The sequence below is a fragment of the Amborella trichopoda genome, chromosome 4 (genome assembly GCF_054954075.1).
Source record: "Amborella trichopoda isolate Santa Cruz 75 chromosome 4, AtrichopodaSantaCruz75HAP2 v2.0, whole genome shotgun sequence".
NCBI classification, from domain to species: Eukaryota; Viridiplantae; Streptophyta; class Magnoliopsida; order Amborellales; family Amborellaceae; genus Amborella; species Amborella trichopoda.
This window is the reverse complement of record NC_142339.1, coordinates 54,075,883-54,099,937: the sequence shown is the minus strand read 5'-3', so window position 1 is coordinate 54,099,937 and position 24,055 is coordinate 54,075,883. Positions and strand designations below refer to the sequence as shown.

The 24,055-nt window shown below is 35.6% G+C and overlaps 1 protein-coding gene across 2 annotated transcripts; it reads right to left on the bottom strand.

Annotated features, from left to right (window-relative positions):
• Positions 1–4,373: 4,373 nt before the first annotated feature.
• On the bottom strand, positions 4,374–9,911 carry LOC18421975 (small ribosomal subunit protein uS8). Of its 2 annotated transcripts, XM_088865692.1 has the most exons (5): positions 9,842–9,911; positions 7,831–8,130; positions 6,498–6,651; positions 6,255–6,415; positions 4,374–4,656 (listed from the first exon to the last, which is right to left on the bottom strand). In XM_088865692.1, exons 3-5 carry the CDS (start codon positions 6,628–6,630, stop codon positions 4,558–4,560), a joined length of 393 nt encoding a protein of 130 aa, XP_088721818.1. In that variant the 5' UTR covers positions 6,631–6,651; positions 7,831–8,130; positions 9,842–9,911; the 3' UTR covers positions 4,374–4,557. The 2 variants fall into 2 exon arrangements, with proteins under 2 accessions (XP_088721818.1, XP_006826960.1); XM_006826897.4 differs by lacking the exon at positions 7,831–8,130.
• Positions 9,912–24,055: the final 14,144 nt, after the last annotated feature.

Here is a 24,055-nt window from a genome sequence, read left to right as displayed (position 1 = left end):
GGGATTGCACAGTAAGAGATGTGATGGAATTAGGTGAGAGTAAGAGTAACCTTTAACGATGAACAAGAAAATAAAAGGCGATTGTTTCCTCGATCGCATTTGAATTTGCTCTATCGATTATGTTGTACAGCTTACATAGATGGATCTGATACCATAAAGAATTTTTTAGAGAGAAAAGACTTTTGAAAATAAAATTTTGCCCCACATCATTCTTGTGGTGGTTCTTTCATTGTATATATAATGATAACACAATGGTGTAATATACACGTTTTTATCTTGTTACATGTAATATACACTTTCCTATCTTGTTTTATTCTTTAAAAAAAAAAGAAAAGAATTACTTACTGCTTTGTTCTTTCCAAAAACTAGAGATTTGGAATTTTGTTTCTATTACAAACCTAATAATGTGGGAGCCAAATTATATTCATGGATATATCACATGGCTTACACAACTATGATATAGAAGCTCTACGCAATATCCACCATCTATATTTATCAAAGCGCAGGTGATGACTTATGGCCAATTTTTTAGCCACACGATTATTTTCATACAAGGAGTTAGCTCTCAAATGTGGATATAGGGTGGAGTACCTGAATGTTATACTCCATTACGAAGCATCGGTATACAGTCCCTTTGATAAATGCAACAAACGACGATGGCGGGTGCACAGATATGTGACATTCTCCATTCTACTCATTCAATGCATAGAAATAGCGGTCTCCAAAACAAGGGCCCTACTAGAAAGCGCAAAAAAACTTGTCACCAACCGTTAAAAACTCTAGTGTTTGCTCTAATCGGGCCTCTTACTCGGCCCAGGTCAGAGCCAAGTACTCCGCCCGAGTAGTGCCGAGTACTTTGGTAGCAAAACAAATGTTTAAAAAATAAAATTAAAAATTTCCAAAAGGAGAAAAAATATATTTCAAATAAAATTAAACAGCAGATATCTGAATATGGTTAAAAACATGGCAAAAATAGATTCTTAAAAATCAATTTGTGACCAAAGGCATTTTCAAAAAATTTAAAAAACATGAAAAAATATAAAAATAAGTATTCATAGACAAAATACTTTCTAATCTTTTCCAAAATGATAGAAACTATTAAAAAAAAATATTCCAAATAGACTTATTATTTTTGGGGATTTTTATAATATATTTTTAATTTTTCTAATATCCCCAAATTAAACCCCCAACTCAAGACAACTCGGGTTTGGCCAATGCCCAAACCCGAGTAACTCGTCCGAATCGGAGCTGACTCGGCCATTTTTTTTAACCATGGGCAAAATCTCACCACCCATGTCACATGGGTAGGTTCATGTTGGGCCTAAGTAGCCATCTCTAGCCAAGTAGGACAATTTATGATATTTACCTAAATTGAAATCTTCTACGAGGGTTCGGGCTATAGGGATAGTAGCATACGTATCAAGACAGGTCCGGACCGGTACTGTGACCAATCGGACTGTTGACTAATGTATTGGACAGTCTAGTTCAAATTAAAAACCGGATTTGGTCCAAAACCAATCAAAACTAGTACTTAACAAGTTTAACCAGTCGGATTAGGAGATTTTGACCAATTCTGGCAAAAACAAAGTGGACAACTTTTTTTAAAAAAAATCACGTTGTTAAATTATTACCTATATCTTCTTTAATATTTTAAAAATCTAATCAAACTGTTTAGATTGAATCAAATCCATCACCAATTCAATAGCAAATTTGATTTTAATAACAGATACAAGGTCCAAGTATCCAACACTATACTCAAGCCAAGTACAACATTTTATTCCACGGTATTTCTCTAAATGGAAATCTCCTACAAGAGTAAATACGGAGGATAAAAATTGATTGAATCACACCAAGTACAACATTTTATTCCATGGTATTTCTCTAAATGGAAATATGCTACAAGAGTAAATCCGGAGGATCAAAATTGGTTGAATCACACCGGAAGAATTTGGTGCAAAAAATTAATATTTTAAAAGGAAAATATCTTTATAGACTCTATTTTCAACTTTCATTTCTTTCTAAACCCAAAATTTCAAAACCTATTTTTTCACCCCCCAAATAACTTTATCTATTTTATTCCAACTTTTAACCCAAATATATTAAAAAAACACCTTTTTCCTAACTCTCCTCAGGTGTTTCAATCTCTCTCCTCACGTGTTTCTCTCTCTAGACTTGTCATGCTCATAACCCCTCTCTTCTTCTTCTTACCCACCTTCTCTCTAGCTGTTCTCTTGCTCTTACTCTCGACCTATAATGGGGTTACCATCTTCTACCTCCATCTCCCTTTTCCGTCAAAGTCCACATCGAAAAATGCATATTTCTCACCCGAAAAAAACAGAATCTCTCTCTCTCTCTGAAACTGATCTTTGCAAGCTTCTTCAAAGTTAACTGCAACAGAAAGAGATAAAAATTTAAGTCTCTTTTTGAAATGTCTTCAAAAGTTGATGCCAATGGCTAGATATGTGGAGAAGTGGAAGAACCCGATAACGAAGAGAATCCCCCTGTAATTTTCAGGGTTTTGGACTCAGTTTGCAAGTGTCTAGCCTCGGCAGATGAAGCTTTCAAGCTAGGTTCTTTGAAAACGATTCTCATTTTGGTTAGATCAAGGTCTATCTGGATTCGTGGTGATTTTCTGGTTCGTGTCGTTAAGAATTGGTTCAGTTTGTTCAAAATTTCATCAATAGAGTAATTAAAAGGGGGGAAGGATTTTTGGGCACTCCTTCTTCTATTAATGTTGTTGAAGGTCAAGGTGAGCCCCAAAAAACATGAAAGTGCATGAACATACCACTACTAGTACAAGCAATAACACTTTAAACACCCACTGGTTTTATGAACACATAGAGTCCCCGCTTTCTCTCTCTATAAATACTACAATACTTTCTCTCTCATCACTTGAACCTTGTGTAGTTTGAATTCTGATAGATAGATGCGGGGTGGTGTTGCCATTTCAACTAGGGTTTTGGTCAATGGCTTTATCGATGATAAGCACTTCTTGCTAGGCCACAGGCATGGTCCATTTGGCCCACGATTTAAGCATCATGGTGGACTATGAGGAGGTTTTGGCAAGGTGGCGGAGGGCTGGGCGGTGGAACTGGAGGAGGTGTTGGTGGTGGTAGATAGAGAGAGAGGGGTTGGGATGTTGATTGGGGGGGAGAGAGAATCATGTAAGAGAAAGGGGTTTGAAAAACAATGTATAAGAGAAAGGGGTTTAAAAAACAATGTCTTTTTATATTTGTTTGGATCAAAATAATTAACAAAAAATAAATAAAATACATTTAAAAAGTTAGGAGATAAAATAGAGTGACATTCTATGTACTAAGATAGATTTTGAAATAAAAGTTGAACCTGAGATCTATGAAAATATTTTCCCTTTATTAAAATGACACATAGGATAAATAAATCAAAGAAAACTTATCAAAATGCACTTGAGATAAGACTATTCAACATTTTATTCATTTCATTACATTTATCTTGAAATATCCATATGAACACAATTTAAATGCACAATTTCGGTCACCCCATATTTTGTGGAAACATGAGCAAAGATTTGGAGAGACTTAACCAAAACCCTCGTCCCCCGCCTCCCCCCTTCCTTATTGGGAAGTTCGAGTTATATCCTCAACATAAGATTATTGCGAGACTTGTAAGCTGCATGCGTACAACTTAAATATTTTGTTTCACAAAAATCAGCGTTCTAAAATCTGGTGATTTTCGATCAAGACCACAAATCTATATAAGAATCCATGAGGGACGAACCAATTCTAAAATGGTACAAGAATAACCCCATTCCTACCTAAAACCTCCTTTATATACTCTTGTTTTTAAGAACGTCTAATTATTGTTTTTTTCTGGAGCTTATCTAATGTTTTTTTAGATCCTCGCAAAAACCCCACCTCCATCTTGAGCGCTCTTAAATGCTGCTCCGCTATGCGTTATTCATGGTTCACCTGTAGAGAATACTGAATTCAAAGATGGACAAAGACAATCCATGCTTCTGTTTTTTGCCGCTTAAGAGACCTATTGGTTACTGCTAATCCAAATCCCATCCGGCTCATCAATCCAATGATCCAACACGGATCTATGGGTGAACAATAACATTGACTAAAAACCAAACCGACCAAAGCATAAATGGACCGCCCTCCAATACCCAACCATAGGGTCTAGCACCTGGACTCATGGAGAAGCAAAATAAGCTCCGCCAAGTAAGCCCCCCCATGGCTTTAATTAGCAAATATCATTTCAACCATAACACAAGTTTGACATAGAAAGTCAATCCATAATAAATAACACAACTTTGATATAGGGCCTCAACATGCTATCTTTTGAACGGATCCCAAAGCAAATCCAATTAAACACTCAGCATCAACAAAAACTTCTCAAAACAAAACTGCTTCATCAAGTCCAAATAGTAACCCAAACAAAGGCTCAAGGTATGTGTGCAATAAGATGAACCTGGGTTCCTAGCCCATACATTGTCAAAAATGAAAAATGAAACTGTTTGATGGTGAAGAAATAAGCATAGGCAAAAAATCCATACAAAATAAACTAGGAAGTACTTCAGTAGAAGAAACCCAAAACCTTGCCTCCAACATTCTTTCTTCTGGCTTCCTCATGGTCCATGATGCCAGCAGAAGTTGTCAAAACAATGTAACCAAACTGCACATGCACAAACTTGCAGTGAGTTAAAAGCCGATTTCAAAATGGAATCAAAATTAATAAAATAAATGAAATAAATTTACATTAAGGTTTAAACAAGAAATGAGATAGAGGTATAAGTAATTGAACCACTACTTTTTAAGTATTCAATTCCATCAGTTGCTGTAAGTTTATGTAGTAAGCTCATTACAAGATAGAAAGGAGATCGCAATTAACAAAGATATGCTAATACAGCATCACATCAGGAAGGAGGAAAGGGTTTGTATACTATGAGACCATTTATTCCTGGTATAAGGACGTCACAATCATTTTTAATAACTGGATGTGAAATCGAATAGATAAAAGTGTCACAATATTCGAAAAAAATTATTTTGGGCTTTAAAACAATGATACATCCTCAACCACTCGATTTCAAATCCACCTGTCAATGATGTTTGTGACCGCCTTACATCAAAAGTAAATGGTCTCATTGTATATATTGCCAAGAGGAAATACTTTTCCATAACTAAAGAAGCCCTCATTAGAAAATTGCCTATTGCGTGTATTGAAAGCTCTATCTCCATCAACAAAGAACAATAAAAATATTTTATTATCATTAATGATGAAGGCCTCATAGGCTTTCCCCCAGGCATCCAAGTTGCTAGACCATCATTTGAAAATATATCATCTTATCCCAAAAAGCCACACAATTTCTAAAATATCTGAGGTTTCCTTCAGAAACAAACACCACATACCAAATCGAAAAATTTAATACAAACTTAGAATACAGAGTTCCTTTACTGGGATCTCCCTAGGATACAGGTACCAGGCATGGCACAGGGCTGATAATAGAAGAGAGTACTTGTCATGTAACCATCTGGAAAAAAAATGGCACATAAAAGTTGTTGGTTTTTCTGTGGCTTGCTTTTAACAAAAAAAAAGGTCACAGGGATGTATGCAGTCCAAATAGAAATGAACATTCAGTTTTATACATTGGTGTGGTATGTACTAGGCATATCTACCTTATTGAGGCACAACACCTTCAAACTGTGCTGAAAGACAAAGGCTTAGTCTGAAAACTTATTTTTGCCCCTTAATATGAAATTTAAAGCTCCAAAAATAGTGCAGATCGAACAGCTATCTAAATACTTGAAAATCTCGAAAATGGGCAATCAACATAATATGTTGCAAGATGCACAAATTTTTCTTATTTTTGTTTGATAGATAATTTTTTCGCATCTATCAATTTTTGTACCTTAAAAGTCCATTTTTTTAATTCTCCATACATTTCAAGGTTGAGAGGACCAATTGAAGGCTTTTCTAATGTTGGAACAATCTTTTCCAATAGGTGATTGAGGTGCACCTCAAATGTTTGCCGCCAAAAACAGCAAATTTCGCATGATAAATGCAAATACTGGGTTCTGGTTTAATAGCTCATGCACATAAAAATCTGAAAGTAAAAATATTGGATCCTGGTACCGCTTTTGGATCAGTAACTTTGATCACAAGCTGATCATGTAGGAATGGAACTTATTAATTCAAATAATTGAAACACACACACACACATTCAAACAAATTCTTTACAAGTGATCCACAATAATCAGCAAGGAAATCATTACCTGTCTAGAAGGAAGTAAGCGTGCAGTCCAGGGTTCAATCTCCTTCACTCCAACATCAAATCGAGGGCTAATGACTCCGCATTTGTTTAGCCTCCCATTCAACTCAACAACAATTTTATGAGCTCTGTGGTCGTCAACAATCTCAAACTCTCCAATGTAACCTGCATAACAAAACACTATCTCAATTCACAAGTTCCACTGGCAAAGTGATAGACAGTAGAAATGGGAATATCGAAACCCTACCATGCTTTTGCATCACTAGAAGAAACTTTACAATAACCTTTGACGATGGCCTGATGAGAACCTGCCTCTTGCCTCGTTTCTCTGCGTTATACATGCTCTTTAGAGCATCATTTAATACACTAATCCTCACCATGGTACCTTACCTGGTGATCAACTGCATTGCATCAAAAATTCGTATCAGAAAATCTATTACTACTTGTATATTTGCAAATTAATAAAAAAACTTATTTGATTTAGAGGTACATCCGATAATATCGAGACAAGTAAAACAGTAAACACTAATGTTTTTTTCCAAGAGAAAAGAGGGATTTGAAGCAAAAGATCTCAGTTTGGCACTATATATTCCAACTTTGAGCGTTTAGCTGGTAATTGAGTAGAATAATGTTTTTTTTTATTTTACAAATGAAATGAGTAAAATAATATTACAGCTACAAAAATTACATTAAGGAATCCCAACATCAACACAGCCCAACTGTAAGGCAAGATAGCAAGAGACTATACAGGGCATGGTCTAAAATACCTTGACTCACAGCAGACAAGAATCATGAGTGAAACCTTGTGTTCTTACATAGTATAAAAACTTCTCTTTCGCATTTGTCAAAAAACAAAAGACTATTCATGAAGCATGACACAAGTTGAATGTTCATTGCTTTTAGAAGGCATCAGCTAAGTAAACGCAAATATACAGTCTATGGAATATGGACAAAGGTCCCATGGCTACATCACTACACTGAATGAATGATCAATCAAAATTGGACAAGTCAAATATTTACGACGATTAAATCATCCAAACTTCATAATTAAGGAATGAATGTGAACCCTAAGCATTAACTCCAGCACTCAAGACCTACATGGGCTCCAAGCAAAACATGCCAAGACTGCTTCCAATTCCAACTTATCACTGTCAGCCGGTAAGAATACTCCAGCACTAACTCGTACCCAAAATGGAAGAGTTCAGCAATGCCAACTTCTCCTAGATAACCCTGACAAGTTCCTATAAGATCATATTGACTAAGCTTAAACAGATTTACAGTCATCCTTATTTAAGCATCCAAAATGCATGTGATCCCTGTTAATTTAATCCAACAAACCATAGCAACTTTTTGCAGGTACGGATGATGGACCATGATAGCCACTATTCCAGGTACAAAACACTTACAAGCATAGCAGCTTGTAAATAACAAAGCATTCATAAGTTCATCACACATTCTTTTGGTGAACACACCCAAAAGAGTCGTGTCTTATGTGCATGATAAAATAATGCATATGAAAATGTCTTGAGCCATCCTCCAAAGTCCAAACATTAAATTGAGAACTAAAATGCATGATTTACTCTAGGGTGCTTGGACTTCAAAGTTGCACACTAGCTGCTATGAATATACAAGAGCCTGAAAAGTCACTAGTCAAAGCATCCACTAGCTTTTTCCAGCCCATCAGTCCAAACAGCATAAGTCTTCAGCTCATAAAAAGAAAAAGAAAAATCTTCAGCTCAGAACTTCCCATCCAAGGTCATAAGTTAATGCAACCCGTTGAGTGTGCTTCAACCTCAATAAGTAACATAAACCCCAAAAGGCAAAGGAGAACCCACAGTTATCATCAAGCCCACAGATCACCACGAGCTGAAAAGATATCACTGTCAAAAATACACGAGCAAAAGAAAGACTTGTCACCCGTGGTATAAACAATTATCTCTCCAAATCAGCCACACTCAATTGGTTATGAACTTCATAAACCTGCTACAAAAACCACAGCCTCACAAGGAAACAGCATGGCAACAGTGACGCAGGGATTGATGAAGGGCTATGATTTAAAATTTATTTCATTTATCTCTAGTTTTAGAGTTCCTTAAAACATGGTCAATGGACATCAGTTTGTTAATTTCAAAAATCTTAAAATATTCTCTAGATTCCGTTGCCTACCCTATTTATACCAACGAAGGTAGTACAAAATAAAATTTTATACTATACGAACATTTAACTTTGGAACAAGGAGGTCAAAATTGCTCTTGGCCATTAGATGTAAACTCGACAGCTTGTCACAAAGTTTCAGAAATTTCTTTTGAACTTTGAACCCAGACAATAAAACACCCGCAGCAACCCAATTTCAAATTAACAGTCCAACAAGATTGTGACCTCCTTGTACCAAACGTCAATGGTCTTATTGTATACCTTTCCAAAACAAAGTTCCACCAGATTGACCAAATTTTCGAAATAATTAAGCCTCTTTCCAAAATGAAACACTGAAGACAGATCCAACAAAACAAATCCCAAGTGCCATAGTAACTGAGAGATAATTTCCAAGAAAAAGACATTACATAAAGTGCAATAAACCAATTTCAGAAGCCATTGGTATTGGCTTTTTTCCAATGACACATGCTGACCTAGAATACTTATCTATGTATTTTAAGTTTGAACTTCATGATTGAGGTATTTCATTCTATCTATCAAATAAATCAATGAAAAGTACTAAGAGTAAAAGAGAACGTTCATCATAGAGAGGCTATCACAAAAGAACGTTCCACACAGTATAACTATGAATCCAGACAATTAAACTAGACAAAATTTTCAGCACAGCCAGACAAGAAATATTTCACCCAAATTTCTTCTACAACCACGTTCCTTTCATTCAATCGAAGAGTGCAAAAACAAACTGTTTCCATTTTCTCAAGTTAACATCATATAGTATAGACTACGCATAAATATACACTATACGTAATATAACAATTCATTATAATGCGAGCACTATCAAAACATCAAGATAACTAGGAGCTACTAATAATGTTGTAAGAAATAACACCGCCATATTTTCATTGGTGCCTCATCTTCATTACAAATCAAACAATGAGCCAGATATATGGGAAAATTGAAATGCAATGAAACTGAAAGCATCAATTTCATAATAACAATGATACTTAGCAAAAAGCTTCGCAATCTCTCAGAAAAAAAAAGGAAATAGAACAGAACACCATATCCATCCAGTTGAAGAAAAAAAATTACATTCTCAATTTCATGAAAGTTTAAAAGTGAGATGCATTTTGCAGCTATATTGATCACAAACTTCCAACAAAACCCATCACCAATCCAGAGAAAGAAAGACTACTTAGATCATAGTATCATAGATCATCTATGATCTAGGGTTTATGCTGAGCAGTCATCCGTAATAAAGATAACGAGATATAGATGTTGGGTTCATAACAGATCATTTCAGTGAAAAAATTGAGATTTTTGAGGGAGAAAACAGATCGAGAGAGAGAAAATAGAGAGATTTTCGAATGAGAAAACAGATCCAGATAGAGAAGTTCACTGGAAAACGCAGCCAAATTCAGACGAATGGAAGGGAAATACCTCTCTATCTCACACAGTGCTCAAACTTTGATAGCAGTCTCTAAGCGCCAACCGCGAGAGGAGTCGCTTCATTAGGGTTCAGAAGGCCGTGGTCATTTTATAACGGGTTTTTAGGTCGGGACAATCATCCTTTGCACGGCCAAGATGTTGCGTATGGAATTGGACGGTAGATGTTTTTTTTTCGAGAATGAGTTGATCAAATAAGTCATAGTTACCAAAAGATACTCAGTCATGCATTTGCTAGAAAGAGTGACAAAAAAAGAGAAGGGGGTGTTTGAAGTGTCCAGTTAGAGCCGAGGTTCTAAACAATCAAAATAAAACGCACTTTCAAATAGTGTTGAGAAATGTGGTTTTAATACTGAAAACCTTAGTAATATTATTAAACTAAATTTTTATCTTTGATTATAAAATTTAAAGCTTCAAAAATAATATAGATCGAGCAGATTTATGAAAGACTTTAAAATTTTGAAAATTGGTGTTACAAAAAATGCCTTTTAAGATGTACTATTTTCAAAATTTGAAATCTATTTTTCTCATGTACATGTATCTTGATGTCGAGATTATCAATTTGAGGATATTTGGGCATCAAAACAACCTCTTCTAGTTAAATTTTTTATGTAGGCACTAATTTAATTGTTTATAGCATCGGCTCTATATAAACTCTTTTCGTGTTTGAATGTACTTGTTCTCATTGATAATTCACTATTTTAATAAAGTTATTTGTTATCTGGGATTAAGTTATGTACAATTTTATAAATAACTTTATCTTTCAAGGGCTTGTGTTTCCTTAGTTCAAAGGAATTTGTTGAAAATCGCATTTTTTTTGCCTATATTGACTAGAATTAGATGGAAATTGTAACAAAAGTCAATTAATTAAATAATATTATGCAGGTACATACCAAATAACTAATGAAATAATATTATCAAGCATGTTAATTTTATACAAGATAATTATTTAAGATAAAACTAATTATTATTCAAATAGGCTCTATATATATATATATATATATATCGGTATTTATGTGTTATTTATAATTCTTTACTCCATGTAGCATAATCATTGTAAGACAAAGGATATAGATGCATCGTGAGACTGAGGACTAACTTAGAAGCCAAATCACCACGCCTATATTTTCTTAAAATGATTAAAGGTATTATGGTAAGAAAAAAAATGAGTTTTTGAAAAATAAGAAAACAACCCTAGTAATTTTTTAATAAAGAAATCAAGATAGACATAATTCTCACCTCTTTGGGTTACCTTTTTGACAGTCATTAGAAAGGATCTCCAAGAAAGAGATTGGTCTGAGTGAGTGATAGAGAGAGAGAGATGATATCCTAGAGAGAAGTGGCATTCTTATGGGTTTGGGTTCATTAAACTTCTACTTCTAGATAGAGAAAGCCCCTCAAGTGCCGTGAAAGTTGTCTTTCCAATAGTGGTGATGCGGTGAAAGAATAAGATTAATCAACATTGTTACTTGATCGGGAGAGTGTTACTTTATCGAGAGAACAGGTTTAAAAGAGCAGATCTGTGAGATTCTTACCGATATTTAGAGATAACCCAAGACTATAATCTTCCTTGTGATAATGGATTTCTATATGTCAGAGTCGAGGACATAACCCTTAGGGTGAACCAAGATAATTTTATGTGGTTGTAATGTGTTTCTTGTGTTTATTTTATTACTCACACTTCTATTGTTGTTGTATTCACCTATTTCGCTTCTAGCCAACTATGTATACGTTCGTAGGTCGGAACCCAGTGTTTGGGATTCCTAATTCCTCAAGCAAGGAGTTCCCTCCAAGACCTTACAATCGGTATCAAAACACAAATTATATACAAGGCTAAGGCATAATTTTTTTGTAAAGAATAAGAAGGACGACAAAGTTATATAATACGAGGTTTAAGGTGGAGAAACATAAAAGCAAAGTATTTGTAGAAATTTCATAATAGAGGCAAGAGAGAAGAAATCAAAAAATCTATTTAATGAAGGTCGGGAGGCAATTTTGGTAATTTTGTTATAAGGTGGAGATTGTTAGTTTCCATGATAGTCACATCACCATATCTATATTTTTTTCAAAAGATAAAACGTATTATATGGTAAAAAAACATAAGGGATTTCTTAGGTAGCAAGAAAAAAACCCCAGTACTCTTTATATAAAGGAGTCAATGAAGGCATAATAATTACCCCATTTGGATCACGTGTTAATGGTCATAAAAAGGGATCTCCAAAAAGGAGATTGATCTTTAAAAAGAGAAGGTACAAAAAGAATATTTGAGATAGTTAAAAAGAACCAGATGATGTTTTCGTCAAATACTCCTCAAGCAATTTTAATTTTACCGAACACTATGATGTTGGTCGGGCAGTTTGTCCTAATTATCCTATTTGAAAATGGACTTTTGTCTTAATTTCACGGTTCAATAAGGAGTAAACACCATAACCAAAATAGTAAAAATTTGGGATACATGGCAAAGAGTAGTATCGTGGCATAAATTACTTGGTTCTAAATGCTTCTTACTCGATTGGTGTTTCATAATTGCTATGCGTGTTGTGATAATCAAAGTGCAGTGTGGCTAGCAAAGAATCTTATTCTCCATGTTTGCACAAAACATGTCTCTGACTCCATTCTCATCAAACGGTAAGGGCCCATATTCCCAATGACTTATCACTTTTAGTCTCTAACTCCATTCTCACCAAGGGTAGGAGCCCAAATCCCCACTGACTTATCACTTATACTTGATAATGACATGCGGCTTGGTTATAGTATTCTTAAGCCCCATGGTGAGGACTCTAACTCCATTATAATCAAAAAGTAGGGGCCCAAATCCCCATTGACTTACCACTCCTTGGGAAGGAGTTGGGGTCATGGTGGTAGCCCCACACATCCTAGTCCCCACATTGTAGTTTCCATTCGCACCACTAACATCACCTCACTAATACCTTCAACAGCTAACTCCTAATGTACTTGAAAAACGGAATAAGAATATGTCTTTCCCGTTGAATTACCCAAAAAAAATCTAAACATCTAAAGATATCTCTAAGATCTTTGTTCCTTCACTTCATCATATTGTTACCACTACATCGCATGCAGAGAGAAGTATGTAGGGATATATCTAAGATCTGCGTACCTTCACTAAAGCATTAACAAATCGAGACATCTTGAATTAATTAGCAAGCTCTCGGTACAGAAGATGTTTTTTGAGGCGTCGGGCTAGGGATAAATGTAATTTTGATATAAAATATTCTTAGGATGGTTTGAGAATCTAATTTCATCTCCAATTATAATATTTTAAATTCTATAAATGATTGAAATAAAGTAGATCTATAAACACATGAAAATCTTGAAAATAGACGCTTCAGATAAAATATTGCAAGTTACACTATTTCGCATACTCGATGTCCTGTTTTTTTTTCATATTCATACATATCGTGGTTAAAATGATCAATTAGAGGGTTTTCCAACATCCAAAGAACCTTTTATGATGGATTTTTAAGGTGCATCTTTAATTCTACAGTTTAAGGTTGCAACTTTATATAAACTTTTTATTTTTTTATATTATAGTCATTATTTTTACTATTATACCCTTAATAGTAATATGGTGTAGTTTCTATAAGGTTACAACTTTAAACAATCCAATTAAGGTGCACCTCCAAATTTTATCATAACATATAATTTTGGTGTTAATTTTTTTTAAGATTATCTGAAAATCTATTTCCATATTTCATTATAAAAATTTAAACTCTAAAAATGGCTAAAATCAAATAGATCTATAAACATATGAAAATCTTGAAAATGGACGGTCTAAATAATGTGTTGCAAGATGCAATACTATTGGACTCAAATATTTCTTTTTCATATTCATACATCTCGATGTCGAGGTGATCAATTAGAGGGTTTTTCAATATTAAAACAACATTTCCCAATGGATTTTTGAGGTGCATCTTTAATTCTACATTATAAGGTTGCAACCTTATATACATTTTTTTCATAGTAATATGGCAATTAGGCTTACACTTAAGTTCGTCGATTTCGAATTTTCACAATACTAACCAAAGTTATTAAAACCGAACCGGCAATCCGACCAGTAGAGCCAACAATTGAAACCTTGTCTAGACAATGCAAGTAGTAAACTAGGATTTGCGTAGAATCAGTCAAAACCAACATTTGACCAATTGAACAAGTTTGATCGCCAATTTTGTTGGTTCTATTGATCATCCGGTTTGGAAAGTTGAGCTTAAATTATGTCCTTTTTACGTGATTTTCTTCCTTCTTTCTATTCTCTGATTGAATGGGAACCCAAATTGTAAAATATTATCACTCAGAAACGCGATAAAAAAGATTGATCTCCAGTAGGTAGGGTTGGCAAGGGGTCGGGTCAGGTCTTTGTCAACACCAACCCAAACCCGAACCATTTAGGTTTCACCCAGATCCAGTTCAGGTCCAAGTCATTTGGACCCGCATCAGACCCACTTAGAAATTTAAAAAATTAAATGTTATTTTATATATTTTTAAAACATATATTTGCACATTTTATTATGCCCAACCGGGTCAGCCCCAATCTCGACCCTACCCAACAAGGTCCATGCCCGACCCAGAACCAAACCCGACTTGAGGTGGGTCCAAGTCATTTGGATCTGGACTCAAACCACCAGATCCAAAACATGGAACTGAACCCGAACTAGGTCGGCAAGTCAATCTGACTTGATTGCCACCCCTACTAGTACCAATTCCTACCGCCATAAATTACCAAAGATGCCCCTCATCCGTACGGGCTACTGTCCTTCTAGCCAAGTGCTCAATGGTGCAAAAAATGCTCATCCATGAGCTTCATTTGCACATAGGCGCTCTACTAATGCAATACATATATGCAAAGTACGTCTCAAGCATCCTTGCACCAACATATGTGTGCATTTCATATGTTGTGAACAGGCCCTCCCACCAAACCCCACTAATGAAAGTGGATACAAAGACTAAAGCAAATTTCCAAGTAAAAAAAAAAGGGTAAAATGGACACTTTCAACAAACCACTTGCTAAAAATCAAGCTAATTGATTAACTTACAATTTTTTTACATAACAATTACAACCATTTCTAGCCTTGCATAATCATTGTAAATAAACTCAAATACGAACCCCTTATAGGGCAATTACATATAAAGCAAGACTAGCTTATGAATTACACTTTCATAGCACAAATTACATAAACTATGCTCCAAAGTTTAAATACATCATAAAACTAATCTAAAAAAAATTTTAAAGAATAAAATCAACTAAAAAGAGAATTAGAATGCCAAATTAAAATAGAGAAGCCATGTTTCGAACGCCTTATGTCGGGGCCATGCAATCGGGCCCTATAAGGACTTAATTTTGTCCCTTCACATGTACAAAAGTTGTTCGATCTCACAAGAGTGTCTAGTCTAAATGGGAAGAAGTTACACACCTTAAAATCACTTCTTAAGATCTCAACACATTGACATTATCATCTAAAACAGAATAAAAAAGGTTTGAATTGAATCGGATAAAGAACAAGAGAGTTATGTTCAAACTACACACGGTGGTCCCTCGAACCACAGAAACAGTCTTGTATGGAAATATTATGAACCCCCATAGGTAAAAACGTGATGAAAAAGTTTTGAAAATGGAGTGATACTTTGAGACAAAATTATTTGATGGGTTTGAAGCAAAGTAATTAATGGATACTATGTATGATCATGGATTCTCATGCACATCGGCTATAACTCATGAATGAACACAGTATGAATAAGCATGATGAAAAAAATGATCAAATGTGGATTCTAAGATCAATGAAACTTTTCTAAATTAAAAACTCTAACAACTATAGATGCCAAGGATATGATCCTAAAAAAAAAAGAAAATTCAATGGAGTTTACCTTGATAAATGCACACTATGGACTTAAGCATAAGAGAGAATGACCACCATCAAGATCACCATTAATGGAACTCTAAAAGCTCTCTTTCTTCAATTTTCTCTCACAAAACCTTAGAAGAAGGAGGGGAGCAACAATTTTTCAAAATGGCTCTAGAGTTGAGATAGATATTGTTTGAAATCTCATGATGTGCTTTTATAACATAGGTATAACTTTGGATTCAATCAACACCCTTGATGCACTAATCCAAAAGCACATGAGAGGCTAATGTACCTAGCCACCCATCCCCATCCAACCACTAAGATGAAGGGATGGGATTTCACACTATTATCACACACCGTAACCCTAAGTTATGTCACTTTACCATTTTATCCTTGGCCCATGTTTTTGTTTCAATTATATCCAATATGGCTTTACAAAAATACCGTTAGTTTTTTTAATAATGTATTAAAGTAGATAACCACAAAAGATAAAGGGTAAAGAAGTAATTGGCAAAGCTCACACATGTGTAGGTATACTTTATCAAAGCTAATCATTATGTGAAGATATTTTTCAACTCAAATTTGAGAATGTATTTTCTCTTTAATATCAAATAAATTAATTAATTAAACTTCACATATACCATGCACGACCCATGTGTGAGTTAATTAAGACATGTGATAAAAAGGGGGCCTTAATTTATAACATTGTAAAATAAAATATAACAATATATAACAATACACCATAACACAACCCCTTATAAAACAAGCAATCAAATGCCAATCTAGTCCCCCGCTTAAGGATCAGTGCCCAGTTGGGCGGTGATCCTAGAGTGAGGTGTGGGGTGCCATGTGGCGGCCTTATGGCCACTCGAACGCCACATGACACTACCAAGTTAGGATTAAAGTAGAATTTAAGCCAAACAATATGAAACTCATTTTTTTTTATCAAATAAAATTCTGAAACATTCTCTAAAATTCACAATAAATGTTTAAAGTACTTTTGAACAATTAGTAAGTTTTTCTCATCATTATAAAATCGGACAAAAGGTATAGTGAGATCTCAAACTACTAACTATAAGTATCGGAGTACTCCATTGGGCTAGCCCCGAATGATGTTCCGCCAAGTCTCAGATCAACCCAATAGACCTATATTCCACAGTCTAAAGCAAAGACACATAATTGGTCATATCAAAGCCGTTGAGCCAAAACTTTCGATCATTCCGCTCTCAATGGATTACAGGTACACCCTTGTGGGACATGATTCAACTTAATTACAGGGATCCTCTCAAAGCACATGTGCACTGGCTCTTCCAAACTCGGATAATGCATTTGGACGAGTGGCTTCCCATACGAAATGAAAATGCACATGATATGCAATGGTCTGGTGTCAGGATATGGACTTATGTCCCATAAGTCTTAACCATTCCATACAGGGCGAATACTCAGTAAGTACTCGAGTTCTATTTTTCTCATTTGAATTCTCCAAGCTTTGGCCAATTACAGTTAAACATGAGGCTAACCTATAAAATCCTGACTAGGAGGTGACCCTCACACCTCCTTGAGAAATTGATTTCTCAATACATGAACTCTCGATGCCTCATGTGTACTCGAGGTAAAAGAATCTGGGCTCCATTTTGCAAGACGTCAAGATTTTAATCTCTCAATCGCTCCCACTGAATAAGAAACTACTGGAATTTAGGCCTTGATAGGCCATATTTTCATCATTCTCCCATTTGCCATTTTTAGGCCTGAATTCGTATGTATCTCTCTCGCAGTATCATTCACAATAAATCAAAGCATGCAAACTTATCCATGGATTTATCTTTCATAAGCAATAGACAAAGTAATAATAACTATGTCAACCTCCGTAAACCCATCCTATGCACATGCCTCATAAAATCATTTGCCCCTAAGCCTTTGGTTAATGGATCTGCATGCATAGCCTTCGATGGAATGTAACCAACTTCTACTTCAGCAGCTGCTATCTCTTCTCTTACTCTATGATATTGAGCTTTAATGTGCATTGACTTGTTGTGGAACCTTCGTTCAACTGCCACTGCTATTGCAGCTTAATTGTCACACATGATTTTAATAGTTCTATGTTTTAGAGGGTTAAGATGATTCAAGAACTTCTTAATCCAAATGGCTTCTAAAGTTGCGGAACTTAAAGCCACATACTCGGCTTCCATGGTAGATAGGGCAACAGTGTCTTGCTTCTTGGTACTCCAAGAAATGGCACCACCACCATAAAGAAATAGATAACCCGAAATAGACCTCAAGTCATCCGGGTCTCCTTGATAGTCGGAGTATGTGTATCCCAAACCTTTAAGCTCACTCACATTGACACAGGTTAATCTATAATCAAATGTTCCTTTCAAATACATCATGATTCTTTTCACGGCTTTCTAATGTTCTAATCCATGATCACTTTAGAATCGACCAATCAAGCTTTGAGCAAAAGCTAGATCGGGTTTAGTTCCCATGGTTAAATACATTAGTGATTATACGGCACTCTGATACGGGATCCTTTCAATCTCATTTCTCTCAAGATCATTGTTTGGTTTCATATTGACATTTAATTTTCCTCTCCTTTCCACAGGTGTATCTATAGGCTTAGATTCACTCATACCAAATCTCTCAAGAACTTTCTTGGAATATGTAGATTGAGATTATTGCGGGCTGCTCTATCTCTTATAATATGAAGCCTCCCCTATGTCTTTCATATCAAATTTACTTGATAGCATTGCCTTTGTGTCCCTTATATGGTCTAGGGTGCTACTAGCTATTAGAATGTCATCCACATATAAAGTCATGAAAGTAATGTCAGTCACATTGGTCTTATGGTATACACAATGGTCATCCTCATTTGGTTTGAATCCATATCTAATCAGGGTCTGGTAGAACTTGAGCAACCATCTTCTTGAAGCTTGTTTGAGACCATAAAGTAATTTGTTAAGTTTGTATACAAACTTTTCCTTTCCTTTCACAACAAAACATTGGGGTTGGTTCATGTATATATCATCATCTAGGTCACCATTTAAGAAGGCAGTTTTCACATCCATTTGATGCAATTCTTGGTCAAGGTAGGATGCTATGGATATGATCATCCTAATGAAAGGTATTTTGGCAACAAGTGAGTAGGTGTCAAAAAAATCTACCCCTTCATTTTGAGTAAAACCTTTTGCTACAAGTCTTGCCTTGTATTTTTCAATATGCCCTTCGGAGTTAAGTTTTTTTTTGAATATCCACTTTCATCCAATGGATCTAAGGTTAGGTGGTAATCAGACTAATTCCCATACATAGTTCTTTATGATTGAATTTATTTCATCTTGCATGGCTTACTTCCATAACTTATTATCCGGACAAGACATAGCATATAGGTAAGAATAAGGTTCTTCATCAGGTTCTTCATTAATCCTCTCATAATCCTCCCCAAGGTAAGTGAAAAAAGTAGGTGGTCTCTCTCACTTCGCCTAGGTGGGATGGTTTCAATTTTTTTGTTAGGCTGAAGTTCATGAAAGTCTACTCTCTTTTGGGTTGATTCTCTCTCAAGGAATTCATCTTCAAGGAAATGGGCATCAAGGCTTTCAATCACATTACGATTCAAGAGATTATAGAACTTAAAACTTTCCCATGACTTGGGTATCATATGAAAACACATTTTATGGTTTTAGGATCAAGTTTGGACCTATTTTGGGATGGTATAAGAACATGGGCTGAACATCCCCAAACCTTGAGGTGCTTTATTGAAAGAGGTCGGCCCATGAAGAGTTGGTAAGGAGTTAATTGAATTGCTTTGGTGAGAGTCTGATTAAGGACATATGTGGCGGTTAGAATCGCCTCCTCCCAAAACTCTAATTCAATACTAGATGTACTCATTAGACTTCGCACCATCTCAACTAGGGTCATATTCTTTCTCTCGGCAACCTATTTTGTTCGAGTGAGTAAGGCATGGTGGTTTGGTGGACAATCTCATATTGGACACAAAGATCTTGGAAGGCTTGGGAGGTGTATTCCCCAACCCTAACCGATCTAAGTTTTTTTATGATTCAACCTAGTTGGTTTTCAACTTCCATTTTATATTGTTGGAATTTGGCTATCGCCTCACTTTTGTTTCTCATGAGATAAGTGTGACCAAAACGGGAATGGTCATCAATGAATGTTATGAAGTACCTCATGTGCCCTAAGGTAGGCACACTCATAGGTCCATACACATCCGAGTAGATTAGTTCTAAAAGACTAGAGACCCTTTCGACCTTTTGGTGTGACTTTTTTACCCTCTTTCCTTTAAGGCAAGCCTCGCATCTACTATGAGAATCGATATTCATTTTATCAAGTAATTCTTCTTTCATCATAATATGCATTCTCGATGGATTAATATGACCTAACCTTAAATGCCATAAAGTAAAATTTTGTAAATCATCAACCATGTAAACAAAGTCTTTTTTTATTTTGATTTCATAAAACCCTTGAACCAAGTGGGCTACAAAAACAAGGTCTCAATTAATAGAGTCATCATGCACATAGAATTTTTCCTCCTTGAACAAGAGCACAAGCCCAGCTTTACTCATCTTCGAAACCGAGATGAGATTCTTCCTCATCCTGGGTGCATAGAGGGTGTCCTTAAGCATTAGAGTCTCACCATTAGTAAACTCTAACACATAGTCCATTTTTCTTAAGACCATTTCCATTTGATTTCCACTCATATAATAGGTACTGGGTTTGACATCATAAAACCTTCTAAGCCCTTCATAAAATTTGTCACATGGATAGTAGCCCTCGAGTCAAGAACTCATACATATGCCTCATCATTGGCAATCAAAGTCTCGTGGACCACGCAAACTCTTTCTTTCCTTAGTCCTCTACCGGTATTAGCTTGAGGCTTACCAGTATTGGACATAAGAGCATAATGAGGGTTTTGTGGAGGAGGAGGAGGATACCTACAAAACTTTTGGGTATGCCCGTATTTCTTGCATTTAAAGCATTGCACCTTCGAATAATCTTGGCTTGAAGGCCAAACCAACCTTACCTACCATCATAGGCGTGGGTGTGGGTGGTGGTTTAGGCCTAAAAAGCATGGGGCTAGCATGATTTGGTGGGTAGGCATGGGCTTTAGAAGTGTAAGGGCTAAATAGATAAGGGGAGTGGGAGTAGGATTTTCCCTTTTGCTTCCCCTTCCCTTTCCATTTATCTTTTCCCTTTCTTTTCTTGTTCTTAGCATTATCACTCCCACTCACTCCCACAGTACATGTATTCACCATAGAAAAGTTAGGAAGACAAGAAGAAAGAGGAGTAATGAGTAAGGGAGTACAAGAAGATGAGGGTTGGTGAGATTTTACCATATGGACTATGAAAGATAGTACATCCATTGCCATCTTTTTTTGCTATTCCCCTTCTATGAAAAATGCAATCTCCTCCACAGTTGTAGGCGTAGCTTTGACCATCAAATTGGCCACAAAGGTCTCCCATGAGGGATAGATTGAAAGCACAAATATCGTCTTTTGTGTCACCTCATCATATAAGTGACCGGCTCTCTCACTCTCTCTTATACAACTCTGGAACTCTCTTAGATGATCACCCACTTTGGTGTGATCATCCATTTTGCAACACATGAGATTCATTATTATAATGATCCTTTGAGCTTTATTCGGTGTGTCGTATTTTTTTTTCATGCTCTCCATAATATCTTTGACACATGGAATTCTCAGACTCCTTAACAAAGGAATCACTCATGATTGCAAAAATAATATTCATGGCACTTTGGTTTTTTTTTTGCCATGTCTCATATGCATCCTTAACAACTTGAGGAGCATTAATTGCGAGCGGATTAGGTGGTCTAGAAATCAATCATGGAAATAGACCATCTTCATGAAACACATAACCAATTTTCCTTCTCCATTCGGAGAAGTTGGTTCCATTGAACCTCTCCTCCTTAAGCAATTCGGTGAGTATTGAACGGGCTGCCATGGGTTCTTATTTGGCACTATGTAATCCCTCTAAAGACTCTAAAAGAGGCTGTAAATGAGCCTAGCTCCGATACGAATTGAAAGTGGATACGAAGACTAGAGCAAATTTTCAAGCCGAAAAACAAGCTAAAATGGACACCTTCAACAAGTCATTGCTAAAAGCCAAGCTAATTGAATAAGTTATAATCCTTTTACATAACAATTACAACCATTTCTAACCTTGTATAACCACTGTAAATAAACTCAAATACCAACCCCTTACAAGGAAATTACATATAAAGCAAGACTAGCTTATGAATTACACTTTCATAGCATAAATTACATAAACTATGTCCCAAAGCTTAAATACATCATGCAACTAATCTAAACAAAATTCTATAGAATAAAATCATCTAAATAGAGAATTAGAATGCCAAATTAAAATAGGGAAGCCATGTTTCGAACCCCTTATGCCGGAGCCACGCAATCGGGCCCTATAAGGACTTAATTTTATCCCTTCGAATTGTACAAAAGTGGTTCAATCTCACAAGAGTGTCTAATCCAAATGGGAAAAAGTTACACACCTTAAAATCACTTCTTAAGATCTCAACACACTGGCATTATCATCCAAAACAGAATGAAAAAGGTTTGAATCGAATCAGATAAGGAACAAGAGAGTTATGGCCAAACTACACATGGTGGTCTCTCGGACCAACAAAACAATCTTGTATGGAAAGATTATGAACCCCCATAGGTAAAAACGTGATAAAAAAGTTCTGAAAATGAAGTGACACTCTGAGACTAAATTATTTGATGGGTTTGAAGCAAAGTAATTAATGGATACTATGCCTGATCATGGATTCTCATGCATATAGGCAATAACTCATAACTGACCACACTATGAATAAGCATGATGAAGAAGATGATCAAATGTGGATTTTAAGATCAATAAAACTTTTCTAAATTCAAAACTTTAGCAACTATAGATGCCAAGGATATAATCTTATAAGAAAAGAAAATTCAATGGAGTTTACCTTGATAAATACACACTATGGACTTAAGCATAAGAAAGGAAGACCACCATCAAGATCACCATTAATGGAACTCTAAAAGCTCTCTTTCTTCAATTTTCTCTCACAAAACCTTAGAAGAATGAGGGGAGCAACAATTTTCCAAAATGGTTATAGAGTTGAGATAGATATGGTTTGAGATCTCATGATGTGCTTTTATATCATGGGTGTAACTTTGGATTCAATCAATACCCTTGATGCACTAATCTAAAGGCACATGAGAAGCTAATGTACCTAGCCACCCATCCCAGTCAACCACTAGGATGAAGGGATGGGATTTCACACCATTATCACTCAAGTTAAGCCACTTTACCATTTTATCCTTGGCCCATCCAACCACTAGGATGAAGGGATGAGATTTTACACCATTATCACTCAGCCTAACCCTAAGTTACGCCACTTTATCATTTTGTCATTGGCCCATGTTTTTGTTCCAATTGTATCCAATATGGCTTTACAAAAATACCCGTAGTTTTTTTTAATAATGTATTGGAGTAGATAACCACAAAGACTAAAAGGTAAAGAAGTAATTGGTAAAGCTTACGCATGTGTAGATATTCTATTTTATCAAAGCCAATCACTTTGTATATCTACAATTTCAAACCAATCAATTTAAAGATAATGTCCACTTCACACATGTGTGTAAAGATATTTTTCAACTCAAACTTGAAAATTTATTTTCTCTTTAATATTAAATAAATAAATTAATTAAACTTCACATATGCCATGCATGGCCCATGTGTGAGTTAATTAAGACATGTGATAAAAATGGGGCATTAATTTATAACATGATATAATAAAATATAACAATAACAAGGTACCATAACACAACCTCTTATAACATAAGCAACCAAATGCCAATCTAGTTCCCCGCCTAAGGATCAGTGCCCAGCTGGGCAGTGATCTTAGAGTGAGGTGTGGGGTGCCCTGTAGTAGCCCTATGGCCACTCGGACACTACATGGCACTACCAGGTTAGGACTAAAGTAGAATTTGAGCCAAACAATATAAAAACCCTCAGTTTTATTATCAAATAAAATTTTGAAAAATTCTCTAAAATTTACAATAAATGTTTAAAGTATTTTTGAGCAATTAGTAAGTTTTCTCATCATTATAAAATCGGACAAAAGGTATAGTGAGATCTCAGACTAATAACTATTGGTATCGGAGTACTCCATTGGGTTAGTCCAGAATAATGTTCCGCCGAGTCTCAGATCAACCCAATAGACCTATGTTCCATAGTCTAAAGTAGTGATACATAATTGGTCATATCAAAGCTGCTGAGCCAGAACATCCGATCATTCGACTCTCAATGGATTACAGGTGCACCCCTATGG